At 42.6% G+C, this 22,933-nt stretch overlaps 1 protein-coding gene across 1 annotated transcript in view; it reads left to right on the forward strand.

Annotated features, from left to right (window-relative positions):
- LOC105448278 (cAMP-specific 3',5'-cyclic phosphodiesterase) overlaps positions 1-22,933 on the forward strand; it is a 139,291-nt gene that overhangs the window by 66,509 nt on the left and 49,849 nt on the right. Inside the window, exons 3-5 of the mRNA XM_011686779.1 lie at positions 6,150-6,338; positions 8,114-8,146; positions 9,320-9,340. Coding sequence (XP_011685081.1) covers positions 6,150-6,338; positions 8,114-8,146; positions 9,320-9,340 — 243 coding nt within the window. The remainder of the gene's footprint in view (positions 1-6,149; positions 6,339-8,113; positions 8,147-9,319; positions 9,341-22,933) is intronic.

Consider the following 22,933-nt stretch of genomic DNA (forward strand, 5'->3'; position numbering starts at 1 on the left):
CTCTCTCTCTCTCTCTATCTCTCTCTCTCTCTCTCTCAACATCTCGGTTGCTCACTGCAAGGATGAGAATCAATTTTTCGAATGGTCGCTAGCGTTGTCAACTGTTTGCGTCCGTGAGAGTCCGTGAGAAATGGATGTAGACATTTCAAATTGGCTAGAAAATAAAACGCGGCCGAAAGTCAGGATTGCAACTCGTATACGATGGTTGAACGTCAACATTTCCTCGAGAATTGAAGGAATTGAAAATTATTAGCTCGGCTCGGCTCACGCCGAGGAGCGTGTCGATCTTGTTAAAAATTGTAATACTCGTTGTAGCATTACGTATATGTATTAGGTACCGCGGAAAGTTCGTATCGTTTCTCAAAGAGATTTCGTTCGCCGAATAAAAAATTTTGACTACGGACTACCAATAGCCCTTTGATGCAGTAAATTATAGCAACAAAGGGCAATTGGTAGTCCATAGTCAAAATTTTTTATTCGGTGAACGAAATCTCTTTGGAAAACGATACGAACTTTCCGCGATATTCAATGCATGTAATACGTTAGTCTTGATACTTTCCCTCTCGGTATTTTTATTCCAAGAATGTACTAAAGATTTCTCAATTAACTGATAAATTGAAAGCGTGACCTGAATGAGAAGAACTGTTTTCCCCCGGCAGAACTGGTTATACAGTTGGTAAACAATGGCCAACGCTTTTGCGAAACTCAAATAGGACTGAAGCACTAAATTGTCGAGTCACACGAAGTACCGAAATTCTCTTTGGTTACGTTATCTCACGACGTAGATATAATACAACTTGTTCGTAAAATTGCGATGTGTGCTACATCGTGACTCTCTATATTGCGACGTGTGTGTGTGTGTGTGTATGTGGGCCGTAATGTGAACTATTATTCTCTTATCCGATACACCGGTCTTCCACAAATAACACATCAGTGAAGAACCACTTTGACCGAAAGAGCGTTTTACGAGGGACCTTTTTTCGTGCGCCGGAGAGTCATATTCTCGCGCTTATGATAATGCGTCGATGTAAATCGCGAGCCGTTACAGAGAAAGTTTCAAAAGTGTTTCTGGAAGAGATCATTTGTGTATAAATCGACCGGTTAGAACTGATGTAACGGCGACGAATTTGCGAGGAGTTTTAATGAGGACGGAGTAATTACTTTCGACGCGCAATCGCAATCGCAATTATCGCGTGGGGGCGGATTACAGTGGATTTATCGATCAATAATGTCGTTCACCCGCCGCTAATTCAACTGCTGATGTAGCGACCAGCTGAAGCGGGTAAGCAGTTCGGTAGCGCTCAAAAAATACGATCGTGTTACGCAATCTCGATGTAAACGCACTCGACGCAAACCATCGCAAGATAAATAACGGTCGATGGAAGTCTACTCTGGGTCTCTCCGGATGCTACTGTGACGCGCACATGTGAGGCTTATAAATACCAGTAAGAAAACGCGGGGAGAGCCAGCACGGGCGGGTTCGAACGTTTCTCAAGATGAACGAGTACGCCCTCGTTATATCCCACGAAGTTGCTCCCACTGCCCCCAGACTGGCGCGCAGGGACTCGGGAACCATGAGAGTAACACTTCCGTTGACCTCCTTCAGGAGGCACAGCGGGTGCGTTTCCACGCTCTCACGAGCGAAGCCGCACCCGAAATTGGTGTACGTCGCAGTCCCGTAAGTGCTCTACAATCTTCACAACAATCGCCGCACAAGAAACTACCGTGCCACATCATGAACAATTAGACGCGTTCCAACTATGTTGGCCGCAGTAACTCGATCGAACGCACACAGGAATTTATTGGTATTTTGTTGCTAATTAATTGCTAATTTTCTAATTCGTTGTTGATTCGTTTGTAATTCAGAAAATTAATTTCTCTCAATTATTTAATTCCCGTATAAAAACTTACGAATGTTTTTTTTTCCTTTTCAACGACAAAAATAATTTATTATTTATACGATACGAAGTACCGACTTTCGAAGAAAAATTCAGGAATGGACAGGCTAATTCCGGCGAATAAAGAATACGGAGACGGAGTGTAAATGAGACGTCATTCAAAATAATTGCCGTTCGAAACATTTATACACCGTGCGCTAATGCCGAAGGTACTGCGTCTTAAATCGTTTCACCCGGCACGGCCGAGAGAAGACGCATTAGGAAATGAGCGCGGAATAATCGACGGCGGCTGATAATCCAGCAATCACGGTTATACACGATCGTCGTAAAACAAGCATTACCTTAATGCAATTACCCTAATGCATGCACGCGATAGTGTATTTGCACGGCGCCGTGCTAAAACGAGCTTTCGATGTGCACACATTTATTATCAAGAACCGTACTCATATATCCACCAAGTGGCTAAACAATTCTAAGCCAGCTCAGCTCGTCTTCCCTCCGCCATGGAAGTTTCCTTCGACGTGTCCTTGTCGCATCCCTCCGCCGCGGGCGTAGTACCGTTCTTCGTGCTTTTAACGTAAACGCCCGCGCGCGAAAGAGAGAGTATTAATCTGTGTCCTGATATTATTTATCCGACCGAGGAATCCGCGATGGGAAAGTTCATCATTTATCGCCACTTTCCTACCGTGAAACGGAGCCAGGAAACAAACTCGCGACTACCCTTCCCTCAAAATCGATAACGAGACCGTCAGCAATCACGGGCAGTGCGGATGATCTGAAGATGATACGCATGTGTGTGTATGTGTGCGTGTGCGCGCGCTTATGTGTGTGTGTTAATTGCCCGTACACAGGAGAACGGTACGTTCGCGCGCGTGGCGCGCACTTCCGGCGGAATTTTGCACGCGAATGAAGCCGCGTGAATTAAACCGGCGTGCTGCGTCAATTAGGAGTTTCGGTAAACAATCGATAGTACTCCTGCGGCCGTTTAATTGCTCGCCGGGATGCGTAATTAATCATTGATAGGTACGCGGGATCAATTAACGCACGACGTTCGTCGAGATATAACGAGACAGGGAGAAGAGAAGGGGGATTGCCACAGATGCTGTAAACTAGTCACTCGATAGTCAATTGTTCGAGCAATTCGATTCAGCAATTCGGTCCGTTCCTTTGACGCCGTCTGTTAGCTTTCATCTCCGTGTGTTTGCGAATATTATACGCGATTTAATCAATTCTAATCGTATTGATTAGCAATTGACTACCAGTGGAATAAATACAGGAAATCCCGTTTATTCAGTTTATTGCCATACATTCTGTCTTTGATTCTCCGATCGTTGACTATCGCTGTTGCGTCATTAAATATTATCGTGCAACGTGTATGTACCGAGATTTACCAAATAGCGCTCGCCTTTATGCGTCCGGAGATTAATGATAGCCCGCATGAGCTAGCGATTCACGTATATGACATCTATCAAAGTTTCGCGCGCGGATTTACGGAATCGATATATAGACACACGGGCGCGCGCACGCAAACACTTGCTTCGCCGGGCTTTTCGCGTGCCGGAGTGTCGAATAAATAATTTTTTTTTTCCCAGCAGCACAGATTTTACGAGTTTCAAAGCGGCGGACATCAATTGTGCAGCACGATTGTCGGTACGATTGTCGCGCGAATTAAATGTGCACCAATAAATTGTCTGGGCGAAGAGCCCTTATCTCGTGTCGCATTGCGCGAAGCGTTCACGTTCGTTGAAATTCATCGAGAATTTGGCATTGCATATTTCGAATCTGCTATAACGACGTGTCGTATAACGTATAACGTAGCTCCTGACGATGAGAGTCTATAGTTTCGGAGAGTTGTGATTTTTTTATTTGTTTAATTCGAGTACATAGAAACGGCTTACGAATCGCGGAAGTGTCTGTTAATGACATTTATACTTCAGCTTGCAAACAAATATTGGCCGTCTTAGGCTTGGTACTGTGTCATACGTATACAAACAAACGCGCCTTGCCCGCCGCGCGTATCTCGAGGAATGTCTTGTCGTGCGCTCTACGCGAGTTATATAGTTGTCCTCACGTGATACGTTCCTTCATCAATTCACGATCAGATTGCGCGGAGCCGCGATTGCGGGCCCGCTATCATTGACAACGGCCGGACTATTAGTCATACTGAATGGCAAGGTTACGAGTTTAATCACAGTTTTACATAATACGACGTAATGATTGTTATCGTGCAACGGAAAAATGCAGCCGCGCAATATTTCCTCGATGTAAACAGAAAGGAAAAAAAAAATTTAATTAAGTGACGGACGCATTATTGCAAGCGAACTACCATGACCACGGTAACTGCTTGCTTCCGACTTTGCAGACACTCTTTTGAAAACATGCAATTTCATTGCTACAATGCGGCGCAGCCAAAGCAATAATAGTGTACGCGGAGTATCACAAAGCTATTGTATTACCGCTCAGCCGCGTTCGTTTTCACGATGAATTCATACTGCTCGACTTCTTCCTGATGAGAATTTAATTAACGTCTTCAACGGAGATACTACAATAGGTTGGATCTCATTTTTCTGTTTACGTCAAAACGCTGCTTGAAATTATCGAAAATTATTATACCGATTTGCGCGGGTGTTGTGTTTCTCAGAAATCCGCCAAGAAATTGCGGCGAATGTTAAGATCAGCACGTGCGTGTGAAACAGATAAAAGGTTCGCTGTAATGAGCACCCAGGTGACGAAATTTTCGCTCCAGTTATCTGCTAGAATTCCCGCCGCGGGTCTTAACTAGATATATTTATGACGCAACGTGAGCTAAAAAGGATACAACTCGACGTCTCTTGGCATCGTAAGAAGACGCTTGCACGTCGTTAGCGTAATGAGGAAGATTTTGTCGTCCATTTTACGCTTCATCTAATTAAGGTTGCCCGCGTCGACCAATTTTTCTTCCACCTGCAACGTGTTGATCGTATGTATACACGGCAGCTGTGAATATATGGAGCTTATGCTCCAAATTAAGTTCCTTCGATCAATCTAATCTTTTCTCTCCTGAACACACAATATATCACTAAAGAATTTCATCTCTGCTTTAATCAGTATAATTTAACAAATTACTAAAAATGATTATGTATTAAAAATGTAATTATCTGAAACTTGATATCAATCTGTTCGCGAGTCGGCTTACAAAATTCGCCAAAATACACCGAATGGTTCTGCGAAACAGCGATATTTGACGTACGCGAAATTGTTTTCAGAACGCCGAAAAACAGTTACGTATGTTTCACACTGCCTTATTGTGAAACGCACGGATCGCGTGCGTAGTTAAGATTTATTTATTTTTACAGAAACGTCATTCTACTTTAGGTTTCTCAACTTCCAGCGCGTCTATTTCGGTCCGTCCGATTCGCGGACTGGATGGTCGAAGACCTCGAACAGCTGTTTTCATTGAATCCCAAACCAAAGGTTAAACTCACCGAAGTTAATCACGATCGCGATTTTCACCTATTGCGAAAAAAAATGTACTTATACATTTAAAAAACAAATACAGAAAATTGGTACATAGAGCATCTGTATCTGAAAGGAAATTCAAAAACCTGACAGAAATGTGATAATACTTGATCAATAAAAAAAAAAGCACGAAAGATGGCACACGAATCCCTCCCTCCCCCCGCGAGTATGTACACCGAGTAAGATCAATCGAGGTAACTGAAGACGGCATCTGAGAAAGGAAAGCTAATCAATTTTGTTCATTGCTTCTTGCAGAACCAGGCGCGTTTATAGAGTACAGAAATTCATGAAAGTGTCCGGGCTCGCCATCAATATATTTTAATGCGCGTCTCATTCATCATGCTCAGGATACCGAGGCGGTATTCTATTATGTCGGTATTCTATATTCCGTTCTGCGAGATCATAAAGCACAGGCCATATTTTGTGTTTTCGCGCACGGCGCAATTCATAAACCAGTTTTATCGGACCGGGTGTAGTTTCGCGAGCGCGAAAAATTATTATTTACGCGGCATCACCGTGTGTGTACGTGTGTTGTGGAATTTATTGCGAAGTTACACCGCGGGAATCAGTCTCGCCTGACGTCGTAATCCAAGCTTACTGACCGAAGGTCGGGGCGAAGTTTATTCATCCCTCGTTGCGGATGCGCGTCAACAAGAACAAAGAGGCGCTCCGCGCGCCTCCCCGAGTCTCACCTCCGAAGTGAGAAAACTGTATAGCCCCGCTTCTAATGAGAGTTTACGTTTCTCATTACAGTTTCGACGTGGAAAATGGCGCCTCGACTTTGGACGGCGGCGCCGGCGGTGGCGGCGGCGCCTCGCCGAGCGCGGGGCTCGTTCTCCAGACGCTGCCCCAGAGGAGGGAGAGCTTCCTGTATCGGAGTGACAGCGACTTCGAGATGTCGCCGAAGTCGATGTCTCGAAACAGCTCCATCGCCAGCGAGAGGTGAGCATCCCCTGATTTTCTTTCTCTCTACGCTACAGCTCGGTTTTTCTCTTCTCACTCTCCCCCCCGCGACGACGTTATAAATCGATTATCAGTAAATCGGGGCTTACGTGAGTAACGCAGACAACGCGTATCGGCAAAGGTTGCTTCGACGCCGCTCGGGCGAAAAAGTCCATAATACCTCTTTTTAAATGCGCCCGTGAAGGAGGATTTATTAGCTTTACCGGGGATATCGAATCTGGAAAGAAAGTCACGCGATTTATAGCGCGCAACAGTTTATCTATTTATTATAAAACGTGTGAATTTAATGACTATTATCATATCATATCTCGTTGCGTAAAATGCATTAATCAAATAATTTTGTTATTTATTTCTTTTCCTACTTTTAGCTGAAAGTTTTTGTTAACGAGAAGTTTGACGATTAACTTACTCCGTTGTAAGTCGCGGAAAGCGAATATACGTTGAGCATTTACGTGAAGAATACTATACTACGAGAATATTATAAAATTATTTAATAATTCAATCTTTATTTGCGAATTGTGAGAAAAATCTAAATTTTAATATCTAACTTTAAACGTATCTTGTTGAAAATATAAAATTACGAGCGTCGAAGCAGCGTTTGTTGAAAATATTATGGAACACAAATTAACACAACTTTGTACAGGAAGTACCATTTGTTCGTTTAATGCGCAGTGCAAATTGTTGATTTACAATGACGCCAATTGTTCGCTTAAATTTCAAAATACTGTAATATACACATGTTTTTGCGAGATCTATATGCATGCGCGCACATTATGGCACTTTTCTGCAATTCGACGGATTTGCAGGCCTGGAAATTTCATCGCGCGTTCGTTCAGTCGTAAATTAATCGTAATATTCGTCGCTCCGCTATTCTACTCTTTGGTTTGGTATCAAGTCTGTAATATCATTGGAGGGTTGTGGGAACGTTTTTGTGCGGCAACGAAGAGAACGCGTACCGATAATGCAGATGCCTCCTTTGAAGCTTACGATATATAGCTTCGCGGGCGGATTGGCGAAGCCGATAAAACGGAGAACGGAAGAGGCCCTGTTGGTGGCGCCGCCGGCATGGTACCGCGGCAAGATACGTTATCTTCGAAATATATAGTTGGATGATAAAACGACTCGGATGATTAACACACGACTGTATCAATGTATGCAGCAAATTATTGCAAAACATTGCATGCCGTGTTTTACACTCGATTTTATCATTGACAACTGAAGAATGGCTCTTCGGTGTTACGCTTCACGAGCAGCGCGGTATCTTCGTTGCCTGCAATTGTAATTTATGCGTGTAACAAATCTTATCATTTGGTCCCACAACTGTACGTAAACAGTTTCGTGATTCGTCTTCGTGCTTTTGTGTATCTTGACAAAGTATCCGTAATCCTTTTATAGCGGTGATGCTTACTACTTCTGGTTCTTACTTTTTTTCTCACACAGATCTATACATCGTTATACTTGCATACGCATACATTTAATCGTCCACGGCGAGATGATGTTTCCTACTCTGCTACTATTGTAAGAATCATAACACAACGACGATTATTTATGGAAATAAGCTACGTCTAGTTGCTTTTCTAAATTTTCATTCGTCTTACGCAACTCTAATGTCCGATCTCTTGAGATGATACCGCGTGCTGACGCAAACTGCAGTTTGGAAGCATCATCTGTCCGCTGTCGTCTATTTAAGTGTTTTATCGTCGCTAGTGGGTGTTGGGGTTGTGACGATGATGTATGTGATCCTTGGGTTGCAGGTTCAAAGAGACAGAGCTTCCTGTCGAGCGAGCGTATGTACTCGATCCTATTATCTCTAACTCATTTTGTTTTATTTCACACTTGGACTCCACACTAACAAGTCATTCAACACCTCCCCGTATTTAATCACCGATGTAAAGCAACGTTCCGATATCTCATTAATATACGTTCCACGTGGGCGACCAGTCTGTTTCCCCGAATAATAATGAATAAATATGCATGTTACGTTTCCGTGTGAAAAATGTTATGTTTATCACTATTTTATGTTAATCAATATTGTAATTTTATGTTTTTAACATCACAAACATCGTCCATCTTTGTCGCTGTAGATTTAATTAACTTCCATTTCAATTAATCTCTCACCAATCGTGATTGCGTCATATTGCCATTAGGTGAGATTTGTATTTGAAATATGTCGCTGGGATGATGATATACAATTAAATAATTATTGTTCTTCCAATCCGAGACGTTAAAAAAAAAAAAAATGTTTCGAATGTATCGTTAAATGATTTTTAGACAGATTAAAAATAATGGAATTATGACAGTGCAATCCGTGCCTGTGAGCCTTGTAACACTTACCAGAACGAAGTCTTTTTATTGCTTTTCAATTATTTTATCCGTCTTCGTGTACTTTCCTGATAATTTCTCTCTGATGGTTCACGGAACCGAGCAAACTTGGACACAAGATCGCATCGACCTCACGTATACGCAACGAATACACACAGCTTTAGCATAAGATCATGCAAATTCCGCGCTTACGCAACAGCGACATTGCTTTACGATATACTACGTATAATATTGCTGATTTAGAGCGTAGATTTAGATGGCTAAAATGGGCAAAATTCATGTTGAGTCCCGTCTGTCGTTTTTTTCTACATCATAAAGAGTTGTCAGAGAAAAGATTATTCGCTGCATAATAACATTCACTTGCTGCTTTCCGCCGGTTCTTTCAGTTCAGAGTTGAAAGCGTCGGATACCATCGCGTTTACTATTTGGGCTTGCCTATAATCGTGCCTGGCGAATTTTGTTATTCTGTACGGTAAAATGCGCGCTGTATACGTGACGGCATATAGTAATGTTTGTTTGAGCGTCGGGTTACACCGTAATCTTTCACGTTTTGCGAGCTAAGCGTATAAGTATTACTAACCGCATGCTGAACATAGTTTTGAACGTTATCGAATAAATACGAATATTCTTATTTTCAGGATATTTACCGATCAGTACAGGTAAGTCGCATCATCACGTAATTTAAGTATCATAATTTTAAGTCGTTACATGCTGTATGTTTGAATGATTGGCCTCGATTGTCGATTAACGTTCCTATTTACCTTACCGGATAAAATTCATTACATTTTGCTCAAGAAAAGGCTGACGCGAAATTGTTTGCTCATCAGAGCGAAATGATACGATTTGAGAGAATAAAATTGCGGATGCTTCTCGCGCGTGCAATAATTCGCGAAGGTATCGCGAAAACGGGAGAAAGCATATTATTATTATTTTTTCGTTGTTTGTTAATGCTAGGGAATTATCTCTTGATGTAGTGTGTACGAGATGTAGCTGTACGAACCGGTTATAATTTGTTGCATTACGCTTCGTCGCGATTACCGCGCCGTGTACACGTCGCCTATTATCCCGTCGGACGTATTACGACGACCGGGATTTTGCATGCGGGTCTCATTTTACGATAGAACGAGTGCAACGTGAGTGCACATGAGTGGAACTGCAGACTATGCAAATATTTTTATCTAAAGTGGCATTAACGCACGGATTGATAGTGTAGGACGCTTTTCACTTGCATCTGCCGTGACGCATAAACGCCTACCGTCTTGCTCAAGAACTTGTATATAATTTATATTTTATACGAGGATTAAAAAAAAACGGAAAAGAAAGGACATATCCGCGCCTGTAAACAGGATACACGCTTAAGCACATTGCTAATTACATCTTAATGAACTTAAACGCAAGCAGGTTTTTACGATATTTTATTTTACACATTCGTGCAGGCCGATCGTTATTGTAAATAGCAGTTAATGCTCGCTGATAATTCCACATATTGATTGAAAATCCGAATAGACGGCGAATCGACGATTTAATTATTTAAGTTCTTCAATTGTTACGAGAGCGAAAAGGCGAAATCGGCCGTTCGCGCATATTGCATCTGACGGACCTGAAATTAGATTTTCCGATAAACGCAGCGATTATTTCCGGCGTCACGACTTAATCATTCTGTTAACGACACATGCCTGTGTGTGTGCGCGCACACGCGAGATCGTCTGTACCAACTTCAATTACCAAACTTCGTTTACAGTTCGTGCGGGGAAACGACCTTAAACGGCGTATACGCGAGAAACGTCGCGCGATCGACATCGCATTTACGAGGAGCCACGTATTTCACCCGTGCACATAGAGAACATTAAACTTTGTCACCTCTTCGCGCAACGATAGATATACGCGGAAATTCACGCCGCGCAAAATACTCACGCTCGGCGCGCAAAACCAGCGCGGAGCATCCGTTTAATTATATGTAAGACGCATATCATTCGGAAGATTGCCAGAGCGACGCGGGAGCGATCCATCAAAGTCACGTGTTTCAATTCTGTGTATCTGGAGGGCGTCCAATTCAAACTTCTCAGATTGAATGAAAATAGCTGAATGGCTCGTCTGAGCGATGGAATTAACTTTTGAGCGCTGTGCGAGCAATTTCCGTCCCGATAATCATTTGGGGAGGAAATCTGTTAAATCGCGTCGACCGAGTAAATTTTTCTTGATTGCATTTGAAAAACAGCAACCCGATCTGCCCGGCAACGAAATTCCCCTATTTGTAGAAAAATTGACTGTACAATTGGCTGTATTGTGTGTCGCGTGTGATTGCGCGCGTCTGTGTCTGTGTATGTGCGCGCGCGCTAGTGACCTAACTTGTGACCTAGCCGACGATATAAACTAGACGGACTGAATGCGCTTAATTATTGCGTTCGTTAGTCTTCTACGTTGTTTCACGCGACGCCGGGCGCCGTAACAGAATTGTTTACTCGCGCTACGAATAATTGTGTGCCCCGGTAATGCGGGACTTCATCGCTCCGATTCTCGCGCGGTATGTTTCCTTTAAAAATCCCGTATCCGCGACGGCGAATATATAACTTCTGAGATGAACGTCTGCGGAAATCCGGTAATATTACCTCGCCTCTCTCTCTCTCACGTTATATTCCATCGGGGCCATTTACGCATTTGCGGGCAATTACGGAATTGGAGATGATCGTTCTATATAATCAGACGGCTATTTCTCAAGGGTTTCTCATTACGTAATCTGATGTCTGGCAGTTTTACGCGAAAGAAACACACGCGCACGTATATATGCAAAAAAATGTATGTATGATACCTGCGAAACGCAAATTTCATGTAAAAGATTAATATTGACCGACGCATAATATCAAAAGCCTAGATGGTATAACCATCTTTTTTTTTTTGCCTAAACATAGATGAATCTATTCTCGCGTTTACAGGCCGTTTAGCGAAAAAAAGATAGAAAGAATACGTAATTTTTGAAAAATGCAAACAGTGCTTTAGCATATGTAAATTGTTTGCGCAATTCGTTTATACGTTTTGCCATAAGACATATTCACAGTATACAGAATGTAAAAACCTACTTCCAATATGCATACGTGGATGTATGCAAAATATTTATTCTTTGCAACTAAAAAGAAAGAAGGTAATTTGCAATTGTGAAAAATTCCGTTTGGATAGCCAGGAGCGTTGCCACGTTGTATCTCTAATGACAGCTTGTTGAGCTCTCCTCGTACCTACTTGTCGATAACACGAGAAATTATGTTTACACGATATTGCTCGTCTTTCCTCGCGCTGGGAAAGCCCAGGTATCCACTTAAGTGGATCTTGGCGAGATTTTGAGATCATTAATAACGGCGTGTGTGTAAACGACGGAGACGTTTGAACAACACGTCCGTAAACTTTTTTGCGCCGGGGAAAAAAAACACGCGCTCGCTTTGCGGTGACTTGCACGATGTGCTCGACATATATGTTGCACGCGTACCGCTTTACGATCTCTTGTAAGCAGCGGAGATTGCGTAAAACGACAAAAAAAAGTTATTTTTCTCCTAATGAAGAGAGCTTTTGTTATTCAAATTTCCGTCATTAATTTCGGAATTTTTAGCGCGATGAAACGACGTAGCGAGAGCAAATTGCGGAGCGGAATATTAGAAAGTGGTCGAAGAAATAGACTCTTGGAAACTGTTAGAAACGATCATTAGAAATGATAATTAGAAATTCGAATTGTTAAATTTGACGAGACTGTCACAAATGCTCGTCATGAGCTGCTTCGTATGTTTCTAATATAATTGATGCCCGCTCGTCGTGTTAAAATTCATTGAATGTCCGACGTCTCTCTCTGTATGCAGATTGAGCGACCACAATTAAAACGGTCTGTTGACTGCGCATTGCGGCATTGTGTAGTAATAATTACGTACTGCAAAATCCGTGGTAAAATGATGAAAATATGCGTTGAATTAATATAAGCATAAATTTAAAGATTGCCGTTAAAGAAACCGTAGTCTCGTTGTTGCGAAATATATTTTATACGTTTTACAATTTACGTGAAAACATTTTCTTTTATTCCAGGATTAAATATAATCATGTGTGTGGGATTTTTATTTCGAACAATATCTAAATGGTATTCAGAGAGAGCATATTTTCGATCGCACGAGTTGTCGTCACTCGGAACGGAATTCTACCGAAGCCGGAGATCAATTCCGGATTGATCGAGGTGTGTACCTGCGTGTCTATAGAATATCCCGCATAAAACATTTGTTACAATTTCTCGGAAGTAACTTTCCCTCTTCTCTACCTGAGCGAGCTTCCGCGCGGCCGCTTTCTGCAACTCTGTAACTCTATAGCTCCGTAACTCTGTAATCGCAGCCGTCACGGACGAGCGGTGCATACGTCAGCGGCGTCGCGGCGCGTAAGCATGCACGCATACACACATGCCAGGGGCCTCTATCTCTATTCATCCGTTCTACCACCTGAGAGAACGACGGTTCCATTCTCGCCGCCGCGCGCGCGACCGCGCGACGGAAGGAGCGTGCGGGACGACGGGGGTGCCCCAGGTTGCGCGATGCCGCGGCGCGCGCACGTTTCCCGCGCAAATCGTCGCCGTCGGGAAATCCCCCCCTACTTCATCCCATCCCCCGTATACGGTGTACAACGCGGGGGGAAATCTCTGCGAAACCAGAACACCCCGGCCAGTTCGACATCGCGGCAAACACGAGGTGATCGACGGCGACACAAGACCGGCTCTCTCGCACGCGCTGCTCTCGCTCGCCGCTTGCGCGAGAGCAATCGAATCTCGCGCCGAATTTGTGCGGACGAACGCGTGTAAGTCGCGCGTGTTTGTTATTCTTCATTTTCCCTTTTTTCGTTTTCTCTGCATTTTTTTCTTTATTTCTTTCTTTCTCGCACCGTCCCGAATTTCTCGGAAGCGTCCCGCGCGCGCGAAAATCGGTTCCGCGAAAAGCCACCGACCACCGACCGCGCGCAAGACGGTAAAGATCAAAACAGCTCTCGAATGAGACGGAGAAAGTTTTCTTGACGTGTTTTGTGCGAGACTCGAATGGCCGGCGAAGAGGGCTTCCCTGCCGGGGATGTGCCGGCGCGGCGGGAGATTCGGATATAATTTTAGAATTCTGCGAAACATCTCCTACCTGAAAACGTTGGCGGTCGAAATTCTCGCGTTTTCAGAGACGAACATAGAGATATGCAATTGCATTAAATTCAATAAAATGAAGGTGAAGTAGTTTTAACAAAGATTATACGGAGAGGAAAATTAATATGTTTCAAAACATGACGAAAAAAATATTAAATCTCATTTTGCCTTCAACGTAAACCGCTTCAGATTCATCTCTTGGAAAATGAAGAAATTAATTACGACGATTACATTGGACGGAGATATGTGAATATAATTTATATAAAATTTCAAAGGTTTAAATACAGCGAGAGTAAGTTGATTTTGTGTGAAGAAACGCTATCTCATTGCGTTTATCGCCTGCGTCTAACTAGTTGTTGCTGCGCGACATGACCGTGCGATATCGGCTTTTCATTATACGAATAATTGGGCATGCGACCAGTGAAAGAAAAAAAAAAGTGTTACGGACCTTCTCGGGAATCGGGAGAGAGATACGCGGCGAGCGCGACTCATCGCGATACCGAAAGTTCCAAATTATCCTTTGAAGTCGGCTTAACGAGATAGTTGAATATACAAGCAAATTGGAATTGCTAGGTCAATCGAGAACTCTCCGTAGCGAGAGAGTGGTAATGCTGTTTGTATACGCGGCGCACGTCGAGAAGGGAAATTCTGTCCGCGCGGAAACTGGCAGTTTTTCACTGACCGATCGCGAAAAATATACGCATGAGTCTCGTCGCGAAATGTTATCTATCGTTTTCGCTAATTTAACACACGTTTCGATCTCGTTACCGCGATTTACATCGCAATGCGGCTATTTTTCTGACGCGTAGCGCCTCTTGTCCGTGACGTGTCACATCTTATCAATTATAGATACCGCTTCGATCATAAGATAATTCGACGTTCTAAGGCCAGGAGATATTACGCCATAATGAGAGTTGCGACATACGAGAGCCTATTTCTGGAAATATCTTGATTGATTCTTTCACTGTCTGTCCGTGACGCAATATTATCAATAACTGATGACGCCTTGATTGTAAGACATGCAATGTGTTGAAACGTGAAACACATTATGCGTCGAGTGTTACGACGAAGTCACAATCGTGCAACGGCGATCTGATAATATTCATCGCTGCGAACTGATGAATAATCTGATAAGGGGATAAAAACTAATTGAACCTAAACAGGCTATTGCTAATGCAAAACGGCGATAACGGCGCTCGTCAGGATTGACTTGTGAGAACAACTACACGTGAGAAAAAGTGCTGCAACACTCGACGTGTCGTAGACCAGACGAAGGCAGCGGAGCCGCCTGTTATGTAACGATGACGTTTATCGCGGAGTATATTTCGTTAGAATCTCGGCGGATCGTAATAAAGCTCTCCCCCCTCCACCCCTCATTGTGTGTAATCCGACGTGACACGATCTAGTATGGCTTTGGCATTACATCATCGCTGATGCAATGCGGAGCTTTTGAAGTACTTGCAAATGAAGCGATCGCAACAATTGCGCGCAACGTAATGCGGCGCTAATCACGGGAAAAATGGATTATGCGTCACTGGCGATAACAATATTGTGATCATTGTGAGCCATCGTCGTTCTCCACTCAAGCCTGTCTTTTATGAGCCTGTCATTAAACTATGAGTACCCCGACAGAGCGTTACTATACACATTGTTATCCGCAGTACGTTTGCTATAGTTCTATAAATATTGTGCGGGTAATCTATCGAAAACTCACGCGCCTCTCACCGTTCTCATTTCGAAAGATATCGCCTATCTCTCATCGTGCCGCTGATAAGATATCGAACGTCGAATTTATTTCCCACGTTAAAGTCTTCCTGGAAAAGAAAATCTCTTCATCGTGAAATATGCTCGTTTGATGGGGAAAAATGTGACCGCGTCCGATATGTATGTAGTTCCGCCCCCTCGTGCGCGTTCGGTTGTCGACGAGTATTAGGGTAGCATTAGGGTATTGGAAATGTGCAGTCAACGACGAAGAGTCGAGTATCGACGCTTCGACCTCGACCTCAAGAAGCTGTTTGTATTTATAGTTCGGTATTTGACGATCACGCGCGAGTGATTCACATTCAAGAAAATTTGCTCGGATATAGATCAGCTCACCGAGACGCGAGTAATGGAAATTAACATTGATCTTTTTATTAAGGAAAAATGAAATTCTTTACGTGAATTTTTCTGACACAACTGTAAGCATTTTACTGGTATTTTTTACTTAAAGTTTCTAGTTGATTTCTTTGAAGTCGGTGACTTGTATTGTACATGATCGTAGAAAAACGGATTAATTTAATATCTTTATCTGGGCTTATCATATCTTATTAGATCATTCCAAACCTGTTCGGCGAAGTGTTCGGATTGCTCAATACCGGTTAATATCGGTTTTATTTATAAGCTGTCAATGCGACTATTTAAATCGCAAAGTATTTTTCGCAAAGTAACTTCACGTGACATTGACCTTTCGAATCGACTTTTAAGCGCTGCAAAATCTGACGGTGAGAAAAATATTTGCCAAATGAAAGCATTTCCCTGATCATTTACGTTCTTTTTTTTTCTAGTTTCGTGTAAATCGAAATGTAAAGACCACCCCATCGTATTAATAGTATGAAGTACATAAACGGAGCGTGTGCGACACGACATCGTTTAACATTCTTTCGCTCGTTTCCGCGTTATTTTCATTTAATCAATTCGCTATTGGTATAGAAAAAAAAACAACAAATAGCGCGCGAATGCGTCTTGAACAGAACGCTTCATAACTCGTAACAGATATGTTTTTACGGTCGTTAGTGACACATTCGACGTAAAAAACATTCTCGAGTGCCGGTTTTCCTTGGGCAAATTTTTACTCGAGGCCGGTATGCTAATTCATCGGCTAAAAGTCGTCGTCATCGTCGGCGGCGTATAATCGTGCACGCTCAGCATCTTTCCACCCGGCCAATTTTCGCGATCTCGCGCTTATCACAATCCGACTCCGAAGGAAAAAGAAAAAATTAATCGTGAATCGAGACGTATAATCGCCGCAAAGGCGATTTGATTGATCCTCTTTCAATTTTTCAGCTCGATAGTAGATAATGAAAAATAAAAGTAATTTTTTAATTTCGCGCAGGAAATATTCAGATTTTCGATCGATTTCTTTTTTTTTCTATTGCGTTGCGTGGAGTGCGGTGCTTCTTCGCTGAGATATGGCCTCCGCTAAATCCGGCTTCATTTACGGGAGTTCGTATTCGCCTCCTCACAATTACCGTACTCTTGATCGAAATGGGTTTCGCCGTGCCTGTTTGCAGCTTCGCTGCGAGGCGAACGCTCCAATTTGTCCAATCTGCCGCCAGAATGCTTAATTTTCGCAGATAAAGGGACTGCTCGGAGCCCAAGGGGGAGAGAAGGACCCAGCCTAATTAGTTTCATTTGGATAAGTTGGTACTTGGCCCGGTTTATTGTTACGCGGTATCCACGTAGCACGGCTTATAAAGTGGCCCTTCCATTGTTCCGGACGCGATATCGTTCAATAGCAGTCCGAGAGAGCAATAGCATCACCTCTTATCGGGACTTTACTGCCTATCGAAACGCGATCGGGCGAAGGGAAATTCGTATTCGTTCGCGGTATAGACTAGTATATAGAGCGAAGCGTATTTCAAGCCGTGTGAAATTTATTTAAATATTCCCGAAACGACGAAATATTTTCTTTTTAATAGTAACAATAAAACAAATAGTATGCAGATGTAAGCGACTCGATAATTTCTCTCGTCGCTTTTCGACAGTTGCATTTTCACGCTGCACGCTCGCGCCTACGCGCAGCTGACAATACACGTCGATTACTATCGCTATTACGAAATCAGCGGCACGATATTACTTAATATAACGGCCTTGAGTGTAATCTCGGCCTCTGATCAGAGGAACTTTGCCTCGTATCGCGATTTATCTTGTACGAGGAGGTGCAATAAAATAATGTGTACGATCGGTCACGTGTATATCTCAGTTCGAATTGCGCCGCTCAGATATTGATAATTGACCGTGTTCAATTACGCGAAATTAGATTCGGTTTGCGGCGAACAACGGCGTTTAAGTAAAACGAGTGCTTTGTAACGTGTATCGTTACGCGAAATGTCGAATGACGGATAGTATGTTACAAAAGACACAAATTTCTGCGCCGCTAATTCGCGCGCAGTAAATGTCACGTAATTAAGTAATTAAATTTAATCATTGCAAAATTATAGATAATAAAATTTGCCCTTCATTTGATCCCTTTGTTGCGTCATGGACAGATCGATTTTAATCGGTAGTAGTGAAATTCGCATTTGTTCGGGTCTCGCAATCTCGAAATCTGACGAGTTCACGTCAAAGCGATCAAATAGATTGATACATCACAACGTGCTTCTCTATCTATCTCTCTCTCTCTCTCTCCCTACGATAGTGCATCGTTCCAACTTGGTAGGCGTTACTCGTGACCTTCCGACAAGTGAGTCGCGGACGGCGATCGGGGGCGCATCTTTCAACGCCTCCTCCTCCAGGGTGGTCCCTCCTCTCCGATCGGGTGAACCGGCTCGAGGATATTGAACAAAGAAGACGTAAACGCGGCCTTGCCCTTTCGCGGCAACCTCCATCGATCGCTAGCCGCGCATCGCTTTCATCCGTGTAAATATGCGTTCCTGCTTCGGCCGGTTACGTGGAGTCGGAGCATGAGTCGGGTCTGCACGCGTCTCAACGGGACACGATGAAGCGACGTAGAAATTCGCGGGCGAGTCGCATCAGCACAACGCGGTGAAGCGATCGACGCGCGGATCGCGCGCGAATGGCGTGTAGGGAATTGTGGTGCGTGAACCGACGATGAGAAGATCGAAGAACGTATAACACGATGTCCGACTCCAGTGGTGGCTTGATAGAGTTCATCGGGTCGACCGTCAGCATCTGCGGCGGCGGCGGCGGCGGCGGCGTTGGTGGTGGCCTGAAGAGATGCGGGGGCGGCATGAGCTCGCCCGCCCTGAGTGCCGGCAGCATTGGCGCGACAGGCGGACTCCCCAGGACCATGTCGACCTCCGCGCTGCGAGTTCGACCGCCCAGGAGGGCGCTCTTCTGGGAGCAATGCTTCGACAAGAGAGACTTGTAAGTCCTCCTCACGCGATCGATGCTTTCCAGCCTTTTTCCAGCCGACGGCTAGACCCGCGTTTTCGCGGTGACATCGCGGAGATGGAAGTTGTCCCACCTCCCCTCCCCTCCCCCCTCCCGTTGTCTCCGAGATACAATTTCACGCGAGAAGATTCTCCCGGAGTTATGCGGATATCCGATTTGTTTCGTGCTTCAAATCTACTTCCCTGACGTATTTTGCGATATATATCTCTGTCGTTCGAGAGCGATTCTCTTCAATTTTACGCGAGCATTACGCGGTACGTTATACGCTGTACGGTACCGTTAGAGCCTCGTACGATGCGATATTGGAACGAGTTATCCTGTGTCGTTATAGATTTCCTTAGTAACCTACATACAGACGAGCGAGGAGATGCTTTATGAGTGTCTATTCATTCTTATATGGTACGTCAGAATGAACGCTACACGGCGGATAATTTTTCGAAGACTAACGGTTGACAATAACGACTGACATGTAACCCACTTCTTGACTGCAATAACATTTCGCGGCGAATAGATTGTTCATAAAAATATCAAACGAATGCATTACGAAATGCAATCTCGAAATCTCGCAACAACGAACATACGAGGGATTGCATTCGAGAAGTGCAGGATGACGTAAACCTTGAATATATGAGATGTATCTAACCGCTTCGCATCGATTCGCCGACTGTGGATTATATCAAAGTTTGATGGAGTTGAAATTATATCCCGACGCACACAATGCACAAAATATCGTACTTTATTGAAATGATTTGACGCTTGTAACAACTCGTGCGAGTCTCGCCGACACTTTGATACATTCGGAAAAGCTGTTAAAATATAGTTAACATCTCGCGAGTTAATGTTATAGCCGATGTAAAAATCATTTCTGCTGCATATTAAAAAAGAAAATTAAAGATCACTTTTGCTGCACACACAAAAAAGTATTATCTTAATCTGCATCAAAATATTACATATAAAAATTATCATTCGATGTAATCGTAATAATTTTTAAAAAGATAGAATTTGTTCTGCCCTCTATTAATTTCTCTATTTCTGACGTCTATACATTTTTTTTCACGTCAAGTCCTCGATTATTGCGCAATAGAACGCGTTGGCAGATGTTCAAGGAAATAGCCTGCGGGAATTTGCTCAGTTTTATTAGGTCGCAGTATATCAATTTGGTATACCTTTAGCGCGCCGTGTATCATTCGGCAAGAGTATAATACAAGCTAAATCTGATTAACGAACGTCGCGCCGGGGACAGACGCGCGCTTTTTGGAAAACGGCCAGTCGGGCATTCGGAATTTCGCGACCATACGTGACGCCTGTGCCACACGGATACCGTGAAACACACATCTGTCTCTGCTGGCTGGTGTCCCAACCAACAGAGTCGCGAATAACGACGATGCGGATCGTTATTCCCGCAGAAAATTATCGTTATCCCCCGCTCGATTATCGGACGTTATTTAAAGGAGTATGTGCGATCTATTTTGAGACCACGCGATATTTAACGGGATTCTCATGTTAGATTACGACACACAAGACACGAAGATTATGTAAACGCGGTAATTATGCTGAATCAATGCGTGAATTAATGAGAGCATGCATCGGAAGGAGGTCAAGGAAAAGATTTACGTCATTGTGGAAAAAGATATACGTTCGCTAGGATTGTAGTTTTGTCATACAAGTAAATATTGCCTTTTTTTGCGGAAAATTTGATTTTTGGATGACAGTTGTAATGGAACGCACTATTGTTACAATATTTTTAGTCATGACGTTCATTAGTGCATTGATTCTCCCTAATGCAAAATGTTTATGAAATAGGCTTTATCGACATTGAATTTTATTTAAAAATAAAACGTTTCAATTTTGCGATTATTAATTTTTTTCGCGGAATTTCAGGTCAATCAAGTTTCTTTCGAGTTCATAGATACTAAATTCAAACTGTTATACGGCTGAACAAATGGACGTATATTCCAAAGTTCGGGCACATTTATTTGAGCAGGTAAAACAAAACTGAAACGTCAATTAATTTAGATGGAAAAAATTCAGTATTTTTTATGGAAGGTTTACCAGACATCTGTCAAATATTATTCGGCGAGCTTTTACTTTTAAGATTTTACTGTTCGATTTGGATTTATTTTAGCCGTGTTGCCTAATTTACTGTGTTAAACGTTAGCAGTGGACAATTGAAAATTATTGTTTGACTCGGCTTCTGGCCAGAATTTGTCTGACAAAATTTTGAGAAATTTTAATGGAGTTTAGCTGTAAATTTGAATCAGGATTTTATTAAGACGTATAGTACGATTTAACGTGCAATTTAGTTGAGAGAAAGATAACGATAGTTTCTCCGTGAAAAGCAAGATTGGGAACTTTCAAGCTGTACATAATCGAACAAAGTTGGCAAGTTGCGTATTAGAAATTTGTATGCGATGCTGCTTGTTATTTAAAACGAAAACGACGAAAGTTTCGCGAACTCTGTTAACAATATTCATTAAATAATTTTCTCTGGATATTACGTACTCGGCGCGAAATCTGGCATTATTCGGGTCTCTTGAACTCCTTGAAATTGAATTATTAATTTTTTTCATCGAAAAACATCGTGATTTTGATCGAAACGATGATCATGGGGGGGGGGCGGGGGGAGTGCATTTTTATAACTGTACGATAATACATTATTTTGTAATTATTTCGCATTGACGCAGGCATTCGAAATGATCGGAATTTAAATTTCTGCGGTTCGCGAGCACCACAGTCCGCCGAATAATCAGATGTTATTCAGCGAATATTACGTTTCATATTTCGCTTGCTTGTCAGTTTGTCAGGACGGGCCTGGCGTTATCTGGCCTCCAAGCGACACGGTTGTGTATACGCTTTAACCTTGTCTGCATTCCAAAATCCACTTTTATACCTGCTTGCGTAATAATCACAATATTTGGCTATCGGTTCCCTCTATTATATTGCCTGTCAGCGATTGATTTGCCATCAATTATACGGATGGATTCTCATAAATATATGCATGTAGATCTGTCATGCTCATAATATAATTATTGTTACATCGGGTCCACATTTCGTCCGCGACAATTAATTTATTAATCGGCATTAAATTGTCGGACATACATTACCACGCTGCGAATAGTTTGCAAAAACAGGAAGGGTATAATTTGCGCGCTAATTTATACGTGACAATTTTGCAACGTTTGTATGGTATATAATAAATATTTCCCTTCCTCGATAGTTTTTCGTCGTTCCACGTTTTCTTTTGCTTTCTTTAAATTTACATAATAATTCTTGCAGCTTCGAAAGCGTATATTATATAATCAAAACGCGACAGCCGATGCGCAATATTCTGTACGAATATGCTGCGAGTACGCATCCTTTTCTCGTGAATTTTTTTTTTATAGCAAAACCGAATCGGCTATATCGATCACCATCGTGGAAAGTAACCATCGTGATAACTATTTGCCGCTTCGACGCATATAAAAGAAATCGTTCAATGGTTTGCGCCGCGGTCGCATGAAGAAAATACGGTTCCCACGGCGAAAGAGGAATGCTTTTCGCTGTACGCATTGACGGGACACGCGCTAACATTAAACTAGAATTCCTGCAATCTTAGCTGTATTAAAAAGTTGCCAGTATATTGGAGCGTATGAAAAGACCGATGAAAGAAGCGCTGATAAACGATGCTATTCAGTGATTATAACGCGACTAATTAATATTTCACATCGTTAATTAGAAATTTGCTCAATAACATAAATGCTGGATCGCTAATTGACAACGTTGTTAGATAATAATGTTGCCACCAATGTTTAATATATGTACGAGATTCGTTGCACAACTGATTAATAAAACAGCAATAACAGTATTGAAGTGGGTCAATTTTATTAAAACAAAAGCATCCAGCAAATTAATCGTTTGCTTTTACTTTTTATTTGTTCAGCTTTCAAAAAGCTTCGTAAAATTTTGTCAAGAAAAAATTAAATTCCTAACAGTCGAAAAATTAATAATTCCATTA

This window comes from Wasmannia auropunctata, unplaced genomic scaffold (assembly GCF_000956235.1).
Source record: "Wasmannia auropunctata unplaced genomic scaffold, wasmannia.A_1.0 LD336088.1, whole genome shotgun sequence".
Classification (NCBI taxonomy): domain Eukaryota; kingdom Metazoa; phylum Arthropoda; class Insecta; order Hymenoptera; family Formicidae; genus Wasmannia; species Wasmannia auropunctata.